Below are 23,179 nucleotides of genomic sequence, written 5' to 3' on the forward strand. Positions count from 1 at the left end.
ATTTTGGAATTTATAAAGGAATGACTAAGAGCTCCTAACTTTTTAAGTGGAAATAGAGATATGCTGTGCATTCTATCTTTTTATGTCTTGGATTAGTAATCAAGTACCAAAAAGTGAATTAATATGCAATTCCTGCTTTAAAATTCAGAGTTTATGCTTGAGTTCAAGAGGCATATTGTTGATTGTTTAAAAATTACTTAAATCTGAGACTTAGGACCTTTAAAGTCTCAGCATGCCTTTTAATCTAGTACTTCCCCTTCTATTTTGAGCTCTGCAAACCTTCAGCAAGCCAAAGTTAGGTTACCCTTTTTCAACACTATCAAAATAGAATGGTTGCCATTTGTTTACTACCTTATGAATATAATGCCTAGATAAATGCTTGGGTGTCCCCTTATTATGGTGATACAATCAAAGCATAGTTCTTCCCCCTTTCTGAAATATTTCTTTAGTGATGAAATTGCTTTGCATTTAAGAGTAGAAAACATGGTGGGGTGTGGTGGCTCACACCTGTAATCCTAGCACTTTGGGAGGCCGAGACAGGAGGATAGCTTGAGACCAGGAGTTCGAGGACCAGCCTGGGTAACATAGTGAGACCTCATCTCTACCAAAAAAGATTTAAAAAATTAGCTGGGCATGATGGCATGTGTCTGTAGTCCTGGCTACTAAGGAGGCTAAGGTGGGAAGATGACTTGAGTCTAAGATTTCAAGGCTGCAGTGAGCTGTGATTGGGCCACTGCACTCCAGCCTGGGTGACAAAGCGACACTTCACCTCTAAATAAATAGATATATAGATAGAACAAACTGCCCTGGAGTTTTTGGTTTTCTTTTTAGTTTTTAAATTTTATTTTAAGGAGAGAAAAGAACATAAGACATTCATTTAATGTCTCAGCCACAAACATTTGCACTGTAAACAAAATGACCAATTATAAAACAATTTTCTTGTCCTTTTAATCCTAGGAGAAAATTAAGATCATGTACCCTCAAATAAGCCTCAGTTTCCTATATTTAAACTTTATTTTTCCTCATAAGAAAACTACTGCAATCTTTATCACTTGGTTACATTTGCTTTTCCTCCAGAGAAGCTAAATTGCTTTATGATATTGGATTTATTTTATATTTTTCATATTAAAGATGAAAGTGATAAAAATTGAACAATGGACTCAAAAAGTAGGTCTATAACCCTCTACACAAATTTGAATACAAACAAGATTACAATCAGTGAAACGCTTAAACTGTTTTGACAACTTCAAATAATATTGGCTGATTAACAAAAGGAATTAGGGTAACTTGTAAATATAACTCTTTTATGCCTTTCAAATGTAATTTAAAGTAAAACTACTCAGGATGAGAAGGCATGGAGAAAAGTACACATTAATGAGAGCTATATACTAAAGCAGACCTTCAGCAACAGCTTAAATAACTATGTAATAGATGTTTAGAAATTCTTTGTATTCTGTTTTCAAGCAGTTATGCAAATCAAGTTGGTGACTTTTTACCTTTAAATTCTTCAAGTTATTTTTCTAGAATTGACCCAAGTTGCCCTACTTCACATCTCCTCACCCATTTACAGTTCCAGGTTGGGATTAGTATTACAGATAAAGTAGGGACACATCTAAACTGTGTATCAGAAGAGATGTTTCTGGCTGAACTCAGTTTCAGTTAAGATTCTTTTGCCACAGTAGTATTTATACTTCTCAGGGCACCACTGTCTTGCAAACCAATTACATCTGAAAACCAGCAATTGCTAGTCTTACTTTGTTAATTTAAAAAAAAAATTTTTTTTTAAACTTAGGCAGCATTTTTCCATACCTCTATGTGGGCATATGGTACAACGGTTACTTCTTACTATAGGCAGTTGCTTATGTTCCCAGAATTATTAGAATAGCAGTTCCAGAAAAGTAGCCATGTGGAAATGTACATGTTATTCCTGTGAACTTTGAAAATCTTTGATATTTTTGGAAACTTTAGGCTGTCTTTAATTTTTATGTTCATTGTGAGACAACACACTATTTGGGTATTATGAGACCAGTCTACCTTGAGATATTAGTTATTTAAATGAGGTGTTAAATGGAGGTAATGTCAGGTTAGTAATAAAATTGTGAGAGGTGTTTTTCTGAGTTGTGTGCCCATTTGCCTCAACTTTTTCTAGTATTAATTGCCTCAGGTAGTGACTCTTCAGCTCTGTAATACCTGATACTATTTAAGATATCTTGTGAGTGCAGAATATAAGGATTACTAAAACTTCTTTTTAAACATAGGTGCCTTTTCCTTGTACTTTACTTTCCATCCTATTCCTTCTCAAAGTGGAAGATTCTGCCCCATTTCTTTGTTTATATTAGGCATTCAAATAATTGTTAATTGGTCTTGATGTGAAAGTTATATACTAGGGATTTTCTTTCATACAGATACTACTTTTACTGCTTAATCATCACAAGAGAACTTTGTGTCATTTCTCTGATGCCACAGGTAGAAGAATACTCAGGTAAATGTAACCCTATTAATGGTATCAGAAAAAGTGAAGTATTATGTACCTATATGTTAATTTATATTGATCTAATAGTTACTCCTGTGATTTAATTTGGTTGAAAGAGTTCTTTGGAAGATTATTTCCTTCTTCAGGAGGATGGGCAAGATTTAATGCACTATTCAGCAGTTAGAGACACAGCACTAGAAGAGAGGGGGAAAATTTAATTCAAATTTTTATTTAATCAAAAGTCAAAATGTGAGTACTTGATAGTAGCTATTAGTGAAACATACAATCAAAAGTTAGTGAATTCTTAGAGCTATCATGATGTTTTAATCCAATCCCATTGAACTATATCTTGATTTCATGTTTATCATATTAGTTTATATCTTAATTGACATAACTCAAAAGTATCATGTAGACATCTCAAACTAAAGGTCACCAGGTGCTTTGTTTCATAGCCGGGGTGTGTGCCATGGAAAGTAGCTCCCAGAATTTAGATGAGATTGAGGAAAACATTGCCCAGAAGAGTTCCCCTTACAGAGCTCGGGATAATCTAACAGGGCTAGATACTGCCCTGGGGCCTTTGATACCTAAACTACCTGAATGTGTCTTTCTGAATATTACCAATTATTCCAGAAAGTGAGCATAAATATAGCTGCCATTCTTTATTAACATTTTATGTCTGTGTAATTTTCAAGTAGTTGTGTGATGGATTATTTTTTTTAGTTGCTTAGATCCCAAATACTACATTTGAATAATATTCTATGTTTTTAAGAGGAAGAAATGCTGCAATCCAACAACACTCATCTCAAATGTGACGAAAGTTGGGATAAAACTTAGTATAGGAATTTAAGAATATATATAGTTTTTACTCGTTTGTAGTATACATAAAATATTTTTAAGCAAAAAAAAGACACCTCTAAACTTAATAAAGTCTTTATTTTTCTGCTGTACATTGTACAGTTATTGTGCAATTGGAATGATCAAGATACTAATAAATCCTCTGGTGATCATAGAAGAGTAATTTTTCTCCACTTTATACAAGAAGACTAAAACTAGAATTTAAAATTTTATTTGAAATTTTGCTTTCCTCAATGGCAAAGATCAAGTGACTGGGTTTTTACATAATTCTAGTCTTGGACATCCCACCCTGCCCCCGTTAGCCACTGTAATTGAGGCCTGAGTGAAAAATAGCTTAAATATAAAGAGTTTGAAAACTTTAATGGACAGAAAGGAAACTCTTGAGCGAAGGTTATCCGGAAAATGGGGGATTAAAAAGATTTGAAAATAGTAATTGTCAAATTCAAATTATGAGAGTCCTCAATGCAAATATGCCTAATTCCTTATTCTGTACATTACTTATACTTCCTGTTCCTTTTTAGGGTTAAGAAAAATGTTAACTGTGAACCTACTTTACTGATTCCCCCACCCCTCAACAAGGACTCCAAGATATAACATGGGAAGGTGGGAGAGACATTTTCCTTTTCAGGGGAATTATTTCTCTCACAGCATTTGTGAGGATATTGAGGCCATTCTTCTACTGATCTTGACTTTAAATCTTTCTACTGGGTATCCCAGAATGGTTCCAAGGTCAGTACTGTCGTTCTTTAGCTTATTTCAGCGTCTACCATGTGGTCTTCCTTGTTTATTGAGTCTAAATTAATCTGCTCAAGGAGAAAAGATAAATATAGAACAGTGGGAGTACTTTCATGTTTAATATGCAAGGGCATAGAACTTTAGGAAACAATGTGGAAATATTTTTTCCTAAAATATTTGTGGTTATAGGCTAGTTTGTGACTTTCCTTGTCTCACTGAAATAAAAAGAATATATAGTTAAGGAATAGGGATGAATATATAACAGCACATGTGGGACGTTTGACAGCTTGGGCATGTTGTTACTTCCTAATCTTGAGAACCACAGTTTGCTGTTTTAGAGGTATCTGAGAGGTTCCAGATAAAAGGTGTTTGCCGAATGTTCTTAGACCTTGAGTGTGCTGGATGCCCTAAAGTAGGAAAGTAATTTGTAACAGAAGCTCACGATGAAGAACCAGACATTCCGGGCCATCTGAGATCTTGCAATGAGAAGGCGCCAGGCGATAAGGAGGAGTGCAGTATTAAAGAGGTAGTGAATATTTCGGAGCCTGGGGAACAGACATACATAACCAAAGTTAAAACTACCAGATATCCAGCTACATTATCTGAAGATAAATGTGTCTTTTCCTGGCTGTGACGAGCAAATATTTATGAAGTACTCACAAGGTATGTGGCATGACTTGATGGTCTTAGGTTTTTGTATCTTTCATTTCCATAATGTTATTGTTGAATAGTCAGATTTCCACCATATTTCACTAATTTCTCTTGTATACCTCTCTCTCCTTGAAGCTATTTACAAGCATGACTCACTTAGTCTTTCTTAAATATACTTTGATCATATTACCACTTCATAAATTTTCACTGGGTATCGTTAACTAGAGGGTAAATTCTAAAGTTCTTAGCCTGCTATTCAGGGTTCTTCCTGTTTGCAATCTATGTTTCCATCCTTATCTGTGCACTACAAACCCTCTGCTTCTACCAGGATTATACCAGAGTGCTAACAATTCTTTGTCCTGTAGGGATTATGATTGAAAGAAATTTAAGGAATTTGAAGGAACTGGAGCGTAAAGTGTTTTTCCCACGTTAAATGGCATGATCAGGTCTCGTGTCTGTTGAATATTCCTAACATTACATTGTGATAGGGTGTTGCTCAGGTTCAAATCTGGCTCCTGTACTTACTGTGTGTTACCATGGACCAGTTACTTGTGGTGGTTGAGCCTAAATACCTGCTTGATAAAATAGGGATAACAAGAATACTACTTGCCTTTTAGGAGTGTGGTGAAGTCTAAATGAAACAGTGTTATTACAAGGCAGTATAGAGCACAGGACTGGTAATGCAGTGAATGTTGAAGAAATGTTAATTCCTCCCCTTCCCTGCTCAAATTTTATGTCTGGTATAAAATCAGATACATGGTAGGTGCTCAATAAATATTAACTGACTGATGATACTTACCTTTTTAAGTGTTGCTTTGCTTCTGGGATCCCAGCCATATCTTCTTTCAATAAGTACTTTTTTATTCCCAAAACATAATTTTCAATGTATTCTAACCAGTTCAGCTGGCGCACATCAAAGTTGAATACCTGAAAGGCAACAGAGATTGTTGATTACCAAAATTGTGCTGTGGAAAATTGATGAGGTTTCTTTTACATAAATGAGTGACATTCCCTTTTAGGTTGGACCTCTCCAAAGGAGAGAGTATTTGAGATATTATTTCAAAGGTACTGATAGTATGGATTACCATTTACATAGGAGTATTTAAACATGGGCCAAGCAAAACAATTGACATTTAGGAAGTCTTGTGAGGAAAATTTAAAGGGACTGGTATTACTTAGTGGTGTAGTGAAAGTTTATGGTTGGCTTGGTATACTTTTTCAAGTAAATGAGGAGTAATTATTTTTAAAAGTGATGAAATAATACATTAGTGACCAAAACATAAACTATGCATCTGTTCCTTTTTCCTTAAAATTTTGGTGTTGTGCCCTTGGCCTGGCATCCTTTCCCATAGCATTACCAGATCATTATGCGGATTACAGTAAGCTTTGGGAAGCAAAGCCTTAAGGAATAGGTTAGCAGAACTTGTATTTAAAAAAAAAAATGGTGGTGAAAGAAAAGAGAAGTGATCTAAGAAGAGGGAGTAGAAGGGAAGAGAGGGAGAAGGGACAGACTGATTAATTTATTTGGGAAGAGAAAGTTTGCCACAGAGAAGATAGAGATTGAGAGTGACAATAAGGAAAGAGGATTAAAAATTTTTTTTTGCATCATTAAAAATATCTTTGGTTTGTTACTGAAAAGCTAGAGTAAAGGTTTTAATTGCTTTCAATAGATTTTATTTCTGTGCTTTCCTTGAAAATGATGCTATGCTGAGACAGGCTCGTGCGGGGCCCAGCTTTATATGGATTACAAATAGAGACAGAATGAGTTGAGAAGAGAAACCTGATAGGTCATCCTTGAGCTGTCCTAGGCTATGGCTAAAAAGAGCTAAATTGGGGAAAGAGAAGAAGGAAATGAGCCTCAAATGTAGTAGAAAAATAGTTTTGATTGACTATAAAGAACTTGGGGCAATAAAAATTGTTAAACAGTAGAAAGAGTATCAGGAAGATTGTGGTAGTATCAGGAAGATTGTGGTATCATCTCTGGAAGTATTAGGTACTTCTTGGAAGGTTTGGGTTTGGCCCTGTTGAAACATCAGATAAAAGATTGCATCACTGGGTGGATTTGGTTTTATAGGTTTTCATTTGGTGTATTTGGAGAGACTGCCCTGAAAAATGAACTTGTGCTAGCATAAGAAAGTTTCCAATATTTAATAGATCTTAGCAAGTGGAGAGTGTGTTTATGGTCCCTCAGTCCTCCCCATCGAGCACTTTTCTCTCTCCTTGGATATACCACACTCTTGGATCACTTTTTGCCTGTTTAAAAGCTACTATCAGTAAAGAGTTTCTCCCATGTACAATGAAGGAGAATTGCCTGGTGAGTCTTAACTGACTAAACTTCCAGTGAGTCCTCACTATAAAGGATTTTAATAACAAAAAAGTCTACATTCAAAACAATGATGTTCTTAGAACAATAGCTGGCACAAAGTGGGCATTCAATGAATACTTGCTGAATACATTAATGAATTACAGAATTTTAGCAACCAAAATATCTTTTTTGATAAACAGCAATTTCTTGTGTTATTTGATCTTTATATTAGTTTGCAGACAGCTACTCTTTGATGGAGGCTTAGAGTGCACCAAATAAAAGGCATAAATTGTCAGAACCAAAAAGCCAATTACCACTAAAAGTCAAGTTTATTGACCTTAAAATGTCTATATTATTTTCTGAGACTCTCTTGGGTTTCATTCATAACTTGCATCTTTCCTCCAGAGTCTATAATTAGCTTTGTTTCCCTTTATCTGGGAAATATTAAGCTTTTAAAGAATGTAATTGAATTTGACATCTTAAAGATTTAGTAGTTCTCTAAGGCTACTTAATTCTGCCTCCTTTTTATGCAAGTAAAATTTTTATGTATTAATCACAGAAAACCATCTTAGACCTGGGACGAAAGTAACTAAATACTAATATCCCCATTTAACATTCTGACTATTCAGTAAACATTTATGTAATAATGAGCTCTTTGCTGAGTAATTATCCATATTGCTTTTGGTTTATCCTCTCAACATTCATGGAGAAACATAACAAGAAATAGCTTTTTAAAAGTTATTAATGCATTGGCTGTAGAGATGTTATCCATTGTGTCACTTGCTTATAAACGTTTCTTTTTGAGTTAAATGGTAAGAAAAGCTTGCTTCTCTTGGAACACTGGTTCTCCTTTTGGACAATGAGTTCCCTGAAACTATATTTTTCTTTTCCCTTTGCCACCAGAAAGCTCAAGAGCAAATTCCCTAACGACAGCAACTTAATAGGATCTTTGAGATTACATATGAACATTCTGGTTTTTTACTGCAAGCTGTGACTTCATATTCTGATTCATATTTTCCCTGGTTTTGTGTTTTATTTCTATTCTTTTATTGTATGTGTTTATTGCAAGATATTACAAAGCTTTATGAAATTTAGAGTATTAAAGAGAGTAAATGTAATAAGGTCCAGAGAGCTTCATAGACTTGTCCAAGAACTGAATTGCTTTTTGAAAGTAATTCCATTATTACTTTGTTTAGATACATTTTTTACAGTATCACTAAATATCATTTATTCATCTATATATTAATAAACAGAGGCTTTTATTTTTATACTGTTTCACATTTGTAAGTTAGTTAGATTTCAACAAGGCCCTAGTTTGGAATTTTGATTCCATATGGCAAATCAAACTGAATTCTGAGCCACACTGGAATTTGGCAATTACATTTAGCTCTATTACTTTTGAAAGTTAATATGAGAGCATATGTTAAATCCACTGATTGTTTCTTTTCACAAAATTTTCAATCATTTTAAGTTGAAATAGTAAAATGTCAAAAACGAAACTAAGCTCATTACCTTTTAAAATATTTACATGGGTAAATTACATGGAAAAAATACAGTTAAGGATAAGCCTACATGAAATTTGAAGCTCATTTAAAAATATAGTAGCTTGAGTTTGTTTATTTTTGTTTTTATAAGCTGGTTTAATCATCATCCATGCATTTCAAACACTAGTGCTCAAAGAACTATGTCTATCCAAGGTATGTAAACATTTCTGAATAGCCCTATTTCATGTCAATTTGAGAGGTGGTCAGCACTGAATACAACATCTATGGTGTTTGGCATGAAATAATTATAGGGCTTGATTTTGAATCATGCTCCATGAGGCTGATACATAAAAGTAAAACCCTTAGCTAGTAAGTGAGGAGAGCTTAGCCATCTTGCATTTATTTCTCAGACTTGGTTTCTTCTATATAATGTCAGGTCAAAATAAACCAAGAAATGCTTTTTTAAGAAATTTGTTTCTTAGTGGAAAATGTCAATCAAGGGAGTGAAAACTTTAAAATTTAGTTGAAAACTTTAGTAATGACATGAGGACATACTGAGGGAACACATGATTCTTTGAGAAAAAAGAGCTAGGAACGGGTACAAAGTATGAAAGATTTCGATGTTTGTGAATTTCAGAATATGCAGATTTGAGGACTTATCCTTTATGACTGCCAAGAGGCTAAAGAAATTAATGGTGTTGATACTAAGCAGTTAAACTGAAGGCCTATCTTGAGAAATAAACGTCTGAATTGTTGAAGAAAAATATTGTAGGGAGGAAGATTGACGATGTTAGTGAGAGGGCAACACTGAGGGAGGGAGGTCTCAGAAGAGATCTATAGTGCATAGGTGTAGGGATTAGCTTTAAAAAGATAAGGGCCAACACGGTGGTTCATGCCTATAATCGCAGCTACTAGGGAGGCAGAGGGGGGAAGATCACTTGAGCTCAGGAGTTCAAGACCTGAGCAACAAGGTGAGATCCCTGTCTCAAAAATTAAAAAAAAAAACTAGCCAGCCATGGTGGCCTGGGCCTATAGTCTCAGCTACTTGGGAGGCTGAGGTGGGAGGATTGTTTAAGCCATGATCACACCACTGCACTCCAGCCTGGATGACAGACTGAGACCTCATCTCTAAAAAAAAAAAAAGTTAGGAGGGAACTGTTAACTGTGGAGATGCCAAATGGTTTTTATTTGTCAAGAACAGTGGATGAAAGAGTTTATGAGCAATAAAATCATTAGTTTTCATTGAAGTCATATGCTGTGGAGGGTAGGGGAATGACAGAGGTACCCAGAGGTATTGGGTTTGTATAATATTAATAGAAAGAAAAGATGACTGCTGAGGGGTTAAGAAAGGATTGAAGTGCGGTAGATGAAACATGACTACAGAATAGCAGTGAAGATTTAAATCCGAGAACCTAGGTCTCTTACGTACATTCAGCTTGTTTCCTGTGACTGTGTTAATAGCATTGACTGATTTTCTTAGCAATCCACCCCCCCAAATCTGTGTATATAACCAAAGCTTCCTGTATTCATCAGCTTTCCAGGTCAAATAATTTTAAATTTCAAATGAGTAAGATTTTCCTGTTGTGTAAGTCAGTGCTGTACTTACTCTCTGGTCTTCAGGACTCAGCTCGGACATCAGCATTTCTGTATTGTATGTGCTCCATTCCCAACTCCGGTTGATGAAATACTCCAGCAAGGAAAGAGTTTTTAAAAGTCGATTCATGAGCTTTGTCATCCTGAGGTGAAAGATCAGATAGGAGCAAATATCAGCACACCACAGAGGGCTGCTTCCCTGTCACTCTAAGGATAGATGAGAAATTATTTTTAAGAAAATATAAAAATTGCCCCTCTCTCTTTCCAGTACTGTAACCCCTTTTTACAGAAGTAGTGGTTAGGATTTAGGTCTCATATGGCTAAATTGGTAAAATTAGGATTTAAATCCAGTAAGTGTGACTGCAAACTCCATGCTTTTAAACCCTACATTATATAATCTTTACTTATAAAAATCTTTATAATCAAAGCTAAAAGAAACTGACTTAGAGAAAATACATAAAATATGTATTTACATACACACACACAAGTTCCCATAATTTAATAAGGATCCAATAGAAAAATAGGCAAGGAACAGAAGCAGGCAACTAACAGAGGGGAAAACTTGAATGTCCGATAAACAAATGTCTCCAGCAATCTTACATTTAAATATATCCACATATGTATATAAAGGCATAGAAGATTACACACAAACACACCTAGAGGAGGATAAACTCTAAATTAGTTAAGTTTTAGTCATTTGCACTGTTAATAAAGATGAATATTAAACATGCTGAGAGAGACTTCCTCCCTTATAAAGGGGCTACTACAGAAGGCAATACCTTTCATGTTTCTGATGCTTGATCACAAAAATCGCCTTTGGCAACTATAATAGTGATGACTCCTACGACGTGTATTATTCAAGTGAGGGATGTGTCGTGTGGCACACAGCTAGATGGTGACAGAGCTGCCTTAGCATCAGCACACTTTGTTCCCTCTAATTTCTTCACTCATCTCTAGGTGGCAGTAAATCCAGTTCAGAATACTGGCTCTGATAACTCTTCTTTGTCCACATCCTTCTTGTCATTTCCTTTGAGACTACTTCACATTCTTCCCTTAGTTTTTATTTCCTCATTTGTAAAATTGGGATGATAAGGATATCTTCCTTGGGTGGTTGTGAGAATGAAAATGGGATCATCGTCATCCTTAGGCCCAAGAGTGCCACACAGTAAACGCTCAGTGAGGCTGTTATCATTAGTGTATATTTTAAGAATATCTAACTATTTGGAAAACCCTAGTGACAGAGTCTCAGTTGCTTTTCTTTTTGTGTGGATGATTACTTGCTGAATTCATCAAGCAAGTTCCTTAACATTTAACTTCCCTTATTACACAGGAGGATTTTCAATGTAGGAGTCTCTCCACTTCTCACCACAACTGCTTTGTTTGTCCCCAAATTTATATGGGTTAAATATCCCCCATCCAAAATGCTTGGGACCAGAAGTATTTTAGATTTCGAACTTTTTTGGATTTGGGAATATTTGTATGTACATAATGAGAAATCTTGGGGATGGGATCCAAGTCTACAGATGAAATTCATTTATGTTTCATATATGCCTCATACGCATAGCCTGAAGGCAATTTTATATAATATTTTAAATAATTTTGTACATGAAACAAAGTTTTGATGGCATTTTGACTGTGACCTGTCACATGAGGTCAGGTGTGGCATTTTCTACTTGTGGCATCATGTTGGTACTCAAAAAGTTTGGAATTTTGGAGGATTTACATTTCGGATTTTGGGATTAGGGATATTGAACCTGGATATATGTGTCAGATTCAGTTGTCTCCTTTGATCCTCAGCTGAAAGCAGTGCTACAGACGTTGGGGTTCTGATCTCCCGTGCACTGAGACCCTCAAAGCCACTGACTCAGCTTCTCACCTGGGCTTCCTTCCAGTGAGCCGCAGATAGAAATCGTAGATGATGGCAGGGGCACGGTGGCTGACTGCATTCCAGTACTGGGTCATGAAGTTGTTGGATGTGAAGTCAGCATATGGCCTCCTGAAAGCCCTCTCAAATGGGATTTTTTCAAAGGTTGCCAAGACTTGGATTCCTGGAAAAAAAAAAAAAAAAAAGTAAGTGTTAAGTCTATGAGAACATAAGCCCATCATAGTGGAAGGCATTTGCAATGGGTCAAAATAATAAAGCCCATCATAGTGGAAGGCATTTGCAATGGGTCAAAATAATAAAGACTAAGGATTTGCTATGTAGAGTCAAGAACCGATTCTGAAAACCACGTAAAGATTTTTATACTGGGCAGGTGGGTCATCTGCAAAATCAAACCATATGAATGGGTTAAGATTTGGGTCCTTTTCTTGAAACATTTACTGTAAAACAAATTCTTGGGGAAATAGATTAGTCAATACAAGTAAGTACTATTTATAAAAATGTAAATCCATAATTTAATTGCAAGGTTATCTAGTCTATTCTGAAAGCCCCAAGACAGAGGTGAGGAGGCTTATTTCCTTGGTTGAATTGTTACTTGCAGAACCATTAAGAAAGTTTCTTAACATTTTACTTAAGTCTTCATTAAAGGTTTTACCTTTATTAAAGGTAAAATATTATAAAGACAGATTCCCTTGTGTTGATTCACCTTAAATACCACAGTCTTTGACTTCTCTGGGAGTATGTCAAACTCAATTGTCCAATCTATTCTCCAGGGTTTTTTCACAATCTTTTTCTTTTTATAAATTATTTGGATTAAGTTTAGTAAAAAAACTTTATGTACATTTGTGAATTCAATAGTTCTTTTCAAACAATATTCATTTGAATTCAATTTTGATTTAATTTATATAGGTTTTTTTCCAAAGAATATGCCTCAGCTCATTATTCAGTTGTGATGAAGATATCAGTTATTATGGTAACATGATTATTGCCTTCCCTAAAAAGATACCACCTAGAAATCTATATGAATAATATAGACCCTATACAGACAAGCTTCTCAAGAAACATCTGGTCCATAGGCATATATGCTTGAAAAAGGAAATCAATCAAAAAGTTATACACAGTGTATAGCATAAGAGATCCAATATTGACACTCACCTTCTAATCTATATAGTCACACCTGTTGAACGTTTCCACTTGGATGTGTAATAAATGTTCACATTTAACATTGACCTCTTAATACTCTCACTAAAAACCACCCCCTTTTCTCATTATATACACAAAACTTGCTTCTCCAACAGTCCTCCACCACTTCTAACTAAATGGTAATTCAGTGTTTTTAGTAGTTCATCCAAAAACTTTGGGGTCATCTTTTAGTCTCTCTAATGACTCAAAATTTATCAGCTCTCTATTTGAAAAATATCCAGTATTATGATTTCTATTGCCACCTCTCTAATCCAAACCACCACTCTAGCTTGGAATAGTATAGTCCTGTCCTGAGTGGTCTTTGCCACTACTCCTACCCCCGGCAGTCTGCTCTCTAGGTAGCAGCCAGAGTGATTCTTTTAAAATGTAACTCAGAGTGTGTTATAGTTACTTCTCCATTCAGATCCCTTCATTGGAATCTCATCTCATTTAGAGGGAAAGCCAGACTCTTACCATGGTCTGTAAGGCCTTATCTACATCCTCACTCCCTGTGCTCACCATTCTGCCTTTATCTCCTGCCATTCTCCCTCTAAATGCCTCTGTCATAGCCACACTGGCCTCCTTCCTGTCCTTGAATATGAATGAAGAGCTTTTAGCACTCACTGTTTAACTTGGAGCACTTCCTTCACATATCCCTCTGCTTTGCCCCCTCATTGTTTCAGGTCTCTGCTAAGATGTCCCCTTATCAGAGAGGCTTTCCTTGGCCACCACATGCAAAATAGCAGCCTTCCCATTTAACTCTTTATCTCTTTAGTCTGCTTCATTTTTCTTCGAGCACTTAACTACATCTTGTGTATGAACATAGAGTACCTTGAAAAGTGGTTGGTAGGTGACCAGTGCCCAGCAAATACTTTTTGGCTAAATGAATGAATGAATGTCTCAGCAACATACAATTACTTTCCATTTCCTAAATCTATCTCAACTCTTCCTTTAGTCATTACAAAAATATTTATTTGGCATTTAATACTTACCAGACACTGTGCTAGGTGCTAGGGTTAAAAAACATCTGATATATTCCCTGTCTTTAAGGAATTGGCAGTCTGGTGGGAGATGGGGATGATTAGCGATTACAGTATTTTCCCTGAGTATTCTGCTACAGGTCAGTACAGTATGTTCTGGAGGAATACAAAAGAAGCATCTAACTCTGGGTGCCAGGGTTGGGAGAGGTGAGGGTAGGTTAGGAAAGGCTTCTGAAAAAGCTGTCTAAATGGCAGTAACAAAACATTTACTGATAAATTTACTGTTCTAGTCACTTTGCTAAGCACTTTATCTCATTAAACCCTCCCAAGAGCTCTCTGAAGTAGAATAATTATTATTCTCATTTGACAGGTAAGAAAATTGATTTATAGGGAGAAACAATGATTTTCCTAAGTTTATACAAGTGGTAAGTAGTGGAGTCTAGTAAGTGGTGGGACCTACACCAGCACATAAACCCTGTGTGGGCATAGATTTCTATTTAGTGTTAAATCCTCAGCACCAAGAGTAATGCTTACTCCATGAATACAGGAATGAATGAGCAATGATTCAAACCCAAGTCTATTAGACTTTAAAGCCCAAAATGCTTAACCACTAAGCTACTGTCTTTCTGACCTGAAGGGCAAGTAGTATCTCATGCAAACACAGAAAATTTAATTTGACAATTATAAACCATACTTCTACATATTCATAGGTCAAAGAAGAAAGTACAATGAAAAATTTTCAATGCTTAGAAAGTAGTAACAAATATATAGCAAAATGTGTGGGATACAGCAAGAGTAGCCATTGAGGGACACGTAAAGTCTTAAATGCTTATAGGAAAAAAACTGAATATTCATAAGCTATATTTCTAAGTTAAAGGGGAAAAAAGAATCAATTGAAAGATAACACGGGGAAGGGTATAACAGAACATAAGAAATCAGTGCAATAGAAAACAAGGCAAAGAATCAATAAAGCCAGAAGTTGATTCTTTAGAAAAAACAATAAACGCCTTTGGAAGACTACTTGAGAAAAAAGAGAAGATACACTCACAATTATGAATTAAAAAGAGAAACATAACTACGGATATAGCTTATGGCAAAAGAAAAAGATAATATCAAAAATGTTATGTAAATACCTTTAAAAACTGAAACAAATTCTTAGAAAAAGAGACAAATATAATTTACTAGAACTGATTCAAGTAACAACTGAAAGTCTACAAAATCCTATAAAACAGCAGTAAAAATCTTCCCAAAACAAATCACAAATCCAGATAATTTACAGGCAGTTTTACCAAATTTTCAAGGAATAGATTATTCCAATCTTACACAAACACTTGTAGAGAATAGAAAAAACAAAGGAAATATACTTCACCTCATTCTATGAAGTTGATACACCAAAGCCAAAATTAGACAAGGACTATACAAAAAGGTGTAGAACCATATTCTACTGAAGAATAGCTGTAAAAAATCCTAAACAAATTACTAGCAAATTGAAGCCGCGTTTATCCTAGGAATGACAGTATAGTTTACTATTTGAAGCCTTATGTTTAAAATTAGGAACAAGACAATGATATACACTATTGCCATTTCTATTCATCATTATGTTAAGAATTTCAACGAGAAAAATAAAGACCTACGGTTTAGAAAGACAAAAATAATACTGGAATTTTTGCAGATTAAGTATGTGTCTGCATAGAAAACTGAAAGAAAATGCTATACATTCACTAGCAATAATAGTTTAGCACGATGGCTAGATATAAGGTCAATGTACAAAAGTCAACTGCATTCCTACATACCACCCACAAATGATTAGAAAACATTTTTACAAAAGACATTCAAATTAGCAAAAAAGTATAAATTACCTAGGCCCTAGGTATAAATCTGATAAAAGTGTTTAAGACCTACGTGCAGAAGATTAAAATTTTTCTTAAAGAACACTAATGGAGACAACTAAATGGAGAGACAGCCCATGTTCACCCACCCAGCTGTCAACCCCTTTCTGTGATACCACCTGAGGCTATGGATATTAAACCTACTATCACATGGCTAGTGCTCCTAATATGAAGCATTTTGATCCCTCCTAATAGTCCTGATAGGAAACACAAGTGAATTTCAATTTGAATGCAAAATCAAATTAATTGGTAAGAGCTTCTAGAAATGCTGTGTTAGAAAGAATTCTAGTACAGTCTTGGCACAAGGGGGAAAGAATGCTGTGATCAGCTGACAACATCTGCTACACATGTGAGGAGAGTAGAGAAAACATGCATGCCAGGGTTTGTCATTCTTGGAAAGGTATTCTTCAAGTCAAAGTCTATCATAAAATGAGCCACAGTGTCCAGCTGCCCTGCAATAGAACTCTCAGTTTGGTACCATGGCTTACCATTGGAATATGTAGAGGGAGTGTTACCTAGGTAACAGGGAAAGGCGAGGTGTGTGAGTGGCTACTAAGGAATCCTACAGGAGAGCTAAACTGCCTACTTTTACCCTCTGCCATCATTAGATGTCTAAGGTGTACTCAAATTAATTTTCATAGGTTTTATACATTGAATAGATTCAATCCCTTACCTGTAGTCAAATCAATACTTTGTATGGTTCAGGGTTTCTCAGGGTGGGTTTCACCAGCACCAAGAATCATCTGGATGCTTATTGAAAATATAGCTTCCTCAGCCCCATCCAAGACCTTGGTCCCAGGGTCCAAGGAATCTGGATTTGTCTTCTCCCACAGTGACTCATTCACTTTCACAAATCACTAGTGGAGTCGTTATTGTGCACTCATGAGAGGCAAGCTGCATACATGAATGAACTGAGTTACTGACTCAATAACAAAGGTATAATATTATTTGGCTTTTTAAAATCTCCTTGGTCATTCATCTTGTCACTTTCTCAGTGATATATCAAGCAAAGAAGGTATGTATGTGTGCTGGCCATTGCCCCAACGAGAAGGAGTGTTTTATCATCAAGATTGTTTACAATTGCCAACTTTTCCTTGGTTTTATCGTTGTTTTTAAAAATCTCTATAGCCAATAGATTCCTTATTACAATCATGTATATGTTCCCTCTGACTCCTTTATCTGGTATACCACAGTACATTCTAGTTAACTATTACACATTTGCAATTTCTAATTATTTTGTCTCTTTACTTACTTTTCGTTTTCCTTTCCCACTACGCTCAAAGCTTCGCAACACACTGTTTCTATTTTTTTCCCCGTGGCAGACACTAGTAGTTACGTGGTTACATTGCTAGAGGTGCTTACCCATTTTGCCCCAGTTACAGGGATTGAAGTTACCAGATGTGCAATGGTAGACTAACGTTGACTTAGGTCTGGAAAATGAAATAAAAATTAGGTAAGTACAACAAAACAGAGAACTAAGAAAGATAAGGGAAAATAACATTTTGATAATTCTCATGACTAAGGCAACCTTTGCAACACTTCCTTCTATCTTTTGTGCCTTCTTTGGGTTAATACGTAAAATGGAAGAACAGTAGGAAAAGTATGGGTGGGGTGTGTGTGTGAAAGAGATGTCAGAGATGTCAAAGAGATGTGACATATTTTGGCACACATGTCTGAGCTCACATAAAAAAATTTAATTCTGTTTACCATTTACTAACAAATGTACAACAATGTATATTTGAATCGAATGTGCAAACCACCGTGTGTGTGTGTGTGTGTGTGTGTGTGTGCGTGCGCGTGCGCATGTGCTAGGAAATTTTCCTACACATGGTGATCTGAACTTTTGGCATTTACCAGGAACTGAGCAGTTCAAGAAAATATAAAATATGTACTCATGTCTTCAACTTCTGTGTCTTTAGCCTTAAAAAATGAAGTTGTATTTTAGATTACTGAATAGAAAGAAAAGCCTTTTGGTTATCAAGAATCTTATGGTTAATTGATTTAAAGGGTTTATCACTTCATGATCAACCAAGTATTAAGCAGTATTTATAAAACAACTCAATGCCTATATGATGGCATATTAGGAACTATATAAAATATTAGAACAGATACCTTCTCACATTTGAGGTCTGGTATAATGAAGTGCCTGTTATTTTGAAAATGTGCCTAACGTAGTCCCCCTCCCCCTCATCAAGTCTTTGAAGGCCCACATCAGCATTCACACCTGTGAACTGCAGTGTACCATCCTACTGCTAGGGTGAGATTGACGACTGTATCAACTGGAATTACATCTGCCACAGCCATCGGAGTAGCTTTTATGGCCCGAAGAAACCCTTTCCCAGCCTGTGTAGGAAAAATAACATAAAATATTAAACCAGGTCTTAAGTAGCAGCTGGGGCTCAAATATATATCAAACAGACAGTACTAGTGCTGTTAGTGAAAATAGCGAACATTGATTCACTGCTTACTAGATTATTGTACCAAGTCTGATTTCTTTCAGCCCAGCCACACTTCCCAGCCAAGTGTATCTAAAGAGCTAATATTTCCATCAACCACCAGTAGTTCTCAGGTTCCTTTAGGAAATAAAATTCCTCAAATTTGTGAGAGGTTAATATACATAGTTAATGAACAAATAAATTTTCACATCTTAAAAATTAATTCATGAGACATTTTAATAATTAAGGTTTCCCAAATTTCTCCATTAATATTTGTTTACCATTTCTTCAATGATTTTGTTTTCTGCTAATGCTCACCCACAAGCAATAGTAGACACTGAAACTTTAAAAACATTTATTGATGAAATTCTACCATTTACCAAAACAAGAACTTTTTTGAGGGGGTGTGCTTGGGAAAAGGCCATCATTCTTTACTTTTTTCCTCAGTATCTTAGTTTACCTTACAGATCACTGACGTTATATAGGTGTAAGAACTGGGAATTATTCATGCTACTAGTTTGTTGACTTTATGAAGTAAGTTGATTCTTTATACTTGGCATGTTTCCAACATTGACTTGCAATGATTAGCACTTTCTTATGTTTCTGGGATCATATTAAAAGAATGATGTTCTAAGTCACCAAACGTTCAACCCAAATAAACTTCAAAGGAGAAAGAATTGAAGGTAGGTGGAGAAGAGAAAGAGGAGGAGCTGCTAGAAAAATCAGAAATCAGAAGGAAGTTCATTGTCACTGAATTTGATAAGTCATAATTCACTGTCTCATATTCAAATTTTGATTCATGTTGAACCTAGTTCTGGGAAGAACAGAGGCAGAGTCTGAAGCACTGAGTCTCTAATAAGATTTAAAATCATTTAGATAACTGAATTCCTATTCATTGTCCTAAGGAATAAAGGTGTGGTTCTGGTCCTAATATGCTTCAGTGTGAGCTGAACACACCACAGCTCAGCTGGGTCAGTCTGAACCACAGGGAGATGTGCACAAGGGCTGCTAGCCCAGACGAGCCACGCCTCTCCTCACCTATGAGAAGGTTATTGTTGAAAAGGTGTTTCCTCCATTTGCCAATTTTTATGCTTGAAAAATTTGCTCCAATTGGTAGTTCTGTTTCTTATATCTATTAAGAATTAGTTATTAATGTATATCTTGTTTTTATACACACACGTAAACTCTTATATGTGTTTTATAATCAAGAATTTAATCTACAAGGATATGATTTTTACTGCGTTTTTAGTGAATTTCGCACTATTAATAAATATTAAAGCAAAAAGGAGGAAATACCTCCATCTTGTGGTAACTAAAGGAAAATCCTTGATGTTCCAGGATTTTCTACAATAAAACGTCTTGATGATATCACATTACCTCTGTTTTCCTGGTAATAAAATTCTCAAAGAATAGCAGTAATTTCAGCCTGCCTCTATCACCAAAGGAAATCAGCAAAATTGAGATAAGTTGCTACAGTTTTTGTTAGTAAAATACCATTTATGTTTTTTGGATCAATGAAACTATGCAACACTAAGAATTTTGTTACTGATTTCAAGGAGTTATTTCCTCATCATTATACATACCGCAATAATGAGCCCACTAGGTCCATTTAGATTATCAACCCAACCCTAAAAAAGAGAAGATTTATTCTGGTTACACATTTCATAAACTTATTACATCTTTGAAATATCTGCAATTTAATCTTAATAAATTTTAAACAGAGCCCTGAGACCCCAGCCAAGGGAACTATCTAATTGAGTATTTCTAAGACCCTAAACAAAGATCAATGCCAAAACACTGGCTATTTTCTGCACTTGATTTGACTGTGCAAGAATTAAAATTTTGCTAGCATTGTATTTCATAGCAGGAGTCATGGATGGTTTCCTGTTGTTTTATGACATCTTACGGGCTAATTTGGACCTTGTCTTAATATCAGGATCTGCTAAGCAATTAAATAACCATAATTCTTCTCCACCTTAGTCTTGATTTTAAGCTCCTTAAGGGAACATTTCAAACACGATTTGTAGAAATTTCTCATTTCTTGAAATTGTTAACACCTGTAGAGCCCATACCAGGTGTGTGTTTGTATGTGTGTGTTAACTTGCTTAAAGATGTTATAGGAAAGATTATGGTTAGGAACAGTTAGAGGGAATTGTCTTGAGTTTGTTTCCTAAGCCCTAAGCCAATCAGATGACCTTACTATGTCTGTTTCTTTATCTTACAGTGTAAAAGTCAAAATGTGTGTGTATACTGGGAGAGGAGAGAGAAAAGAGGAGAGGATAAAGGGACTAATACTTACTCAACCTTTTACTGGGGACCAGCCTTTTACTAGGGATTAAGCACTCCTCATACCTTGTCTTATTTAACCCACTCTCCAAAGGAAATAGTATCAGTCCAGTTTTACAGTCGAGAAAACTTAAAAGATTGCATTGTCAGTAAGTAGTAGAGCTCAAATTTATCTGTCCCTAAAGCTTCACAGAGTTGCTCTGAAGAAGATGGTATAATTCAAAGTACTTTCAAAAGGATATAACAGTATACAGTGGTAAAAAATTAGTATTCCTAAACTGAGAACCCTCAGTGAGCTTTGTGACTTCTATTTACCCTGGCAGTTGGAATACTACCAATTTGGCCATCCAGAACATTCTGGTATATTTAAACCATAGTGGGAAAGCCAAGAAATGAAACTATTGCCCATGGAAATTTTGAGAGACTAGGGTTAATTAGAAGCTAATTTAAGATCTCCACCCAACTCCAGGACAGTAGAAGTAACTCCCAGAGGAGCCTCATGTGGGTAAATCCTGAACTCAACATGGAATTTTGCCCTAATATATTGAGTTCATGTTTGATTTGCTGAGCTCAGCTATAAATCCTGAAAAGAAAAAGGAAAAACAAACAAACAAAAAACCCAGACATTAGCCAGAAAGTAATTGGACTAGAAGAACTGTGGTTTGAAAGCAAAGCAAGGAATCCAGGTGAGCAGGCTTACTGGAAAAGGCTCCTGCCAGGTTGCTCCCACAATCGACGGCCTTATGATGGCAATATTGAGGTTCCCGCTCTCTTGCTGCACCACCATCTCTCCCAAGGCCTTGGTGTAGGTGTAAGTATTGGGCCGATCTCCGATCAGCTTGGGTGTGATCTCATCAATAATAGAGTCGTCTAACCACCTGAAGGTAATCAGAGTAAAAAGAATTCTAGCAACATATGTTAGACCATAGACCAAAAAGAAAAGGTTAAACACAGATAATCAAACACAACTTCTACCTTCTGGATTGAGTTCCAGAATTCAGAACAGTCACAGGATACCGTGGTTGAGTGTGTACCTGTTCAAGTCATGCATGATGGATGAGCTCTTTGCTCTCCAGTGCTAAGCTAAATCTTATCAGTCAAATCCTATGTCCTCCCACCCAGATAGAGATTAATTCAATAGACACAATCTACTACTTTATTACTACTACTATTAAAGTAGTACTCTTAGCACTATTTTATTAGTATTACTTTAGTACTACTACTACTTTATTACATATAATACCCTCTAATTATCTTTAATTACTTCCTTTGCAACACGTTCATAAATACATTCACTGAATACACTTTGAGTGCCAATGGTGTGCCCAGTAGAATGCTGAGTGCTGAGTTCATGGAATTATAGGCTCCCTCATCCAAGGTGCTTCAGTAGCAGTCCCATTGATTCAGTTTTGTTCAATAAAAACCTAGTGCCCCAAATCCTGAAACCTTTAGCTGTTAGTTTTTAAAAGTTCATTCAATGCAAATCAAATCAAAGCAACTACATTTGGCAGACTTACAATCTGTTTGATCAAATCTATGAAAAGCATCTCAAAGATCTGTTTAGAGTCTATGCTAATAACTTGATAATTATTTCCAGAGATTTTCAATGAATTCTGAAGTCTGTCAAGTGGAGTGATTATAGGATTCTGAAGCACCTTCAATAGCACGATTATTGAATATTCCTACTTACATGGTGACATGTATCATGAATAACTGAGTTACCATAGACAGCATCAGCCTTTCTTAAAAATACCTCAGAACCATTTTGATAACCCCAAAGTCTATCTACACTTCTCTAAGAGAGCAACAAAATTAGTATCAATTACAGATGTAATATTTCTCCTAGCTGATAGATTTGGTCAAATTATTGGTATAATATGGTTTTTTTAGAAATTAAGCTGCCTGAATACATCAGTGTGATTTTTATAATCAATGTGTTTGATACATTTATTCCTATTTTATAAGACAGACATAACCATACTATTTTGATTTTTGATTATAGAAAATCTTAGCTCTTACCACTTTGCTGACATGACAAATTGTTGAGCATTAAGATATGTTTGATGTTAAGACTTATTCAGAATTACAACTCCCAATTTTAATAAATCATTTGATACTGAGGAGGAACATGATCAGTCTATAATGTTTTCATTTTTCTTACTTTGCTTCTACTAGTGCTGAGTCTGGATATTTAAGTGCCTTTTGATTTAAATTGAATCAGGAAAGTTTGAGATGATCCTAGAATTAAAAGCAACTCAACTATGTAGAGAAATAGAGACTATTTCAATTATATGGCCATCTGGGGGCTGGGAGAAAGTGTGGGATAATGCATGTTCCTTTCCATGTTTATACTGCTACTACCTCATCTCATTTATGGGCCAACAGTGGATCTAGGAACTGACAGACACCAGAAGGTGAGGGGAGCAGGA

At 35.6% G+C, this 23,179-nt stretch overlaps 1 protein-coding gene across 7 annotated transcripts in view; it reads right to left on the minus strand.

Moving 5' to 3' along the window:
- Window positions 1-3,387: 3,387 nt before the first annotated feature.
- FAR2 (fatty acyl-CoA reductase 2) overlaps window positions 3,388-23,179 on the minus strand; it is a 144,465-nt gene continuing 124,673 nt past the window's right edge. For all 7 annotated transcript variants that reach the window (XM_045554102.1, XM_045554108.1, XM_045554103.1 and 4 more), the window contains 8 exons: window positions 21,451-21,628; window positions 20,048-20,092; window positions 18,254-18,372; window positions 17,392-17,459; window positions 11,973-12,144; window positions 10,110-10,239; window positions 5,514-5,641; window positions 3,388-4,608 (listed from right to left, as the gene is read on the minus strand). In XM_045554102.1, the coding sequence (XP_045410058.1) occupies window positions 4,446-4,608; window positions 5,514-5,641; window positions 10,110-10,239; window positions 11,973-12,144; window positions 17,392-17,459; window positions 18,254-18,372; window positions 20,048-20,092; window positions 21,451-21,628 (1,003 nt within the window). In that variant the 3' untranslated portion in view covers window positions 3,388-4,445. The remainder of the gene's footprint in view (window positions 4,609-5,513; window positions 5,642-10,109; window positions 10,240-11,972; window positions 12,145-17,391; window positions 17,460-18,253; window positions 18,373-20,047; window positions 20,093-21,450; window positions 21,629-23,179) is intronic.

The sequence above is a fragment of the Lemur catta genome, chromosome 6 (genome assembly GCF_020740605.2).
Source record: "Lemur catta isolate mLemCat1 chromosome 6, mLemCat1.pri, whole genome shotgun sequence".
NCBI lineage: Eukaryota > Metazoa > Chordata > Mammalia > Primates > Lemuridae > Lemur > Lemur catta.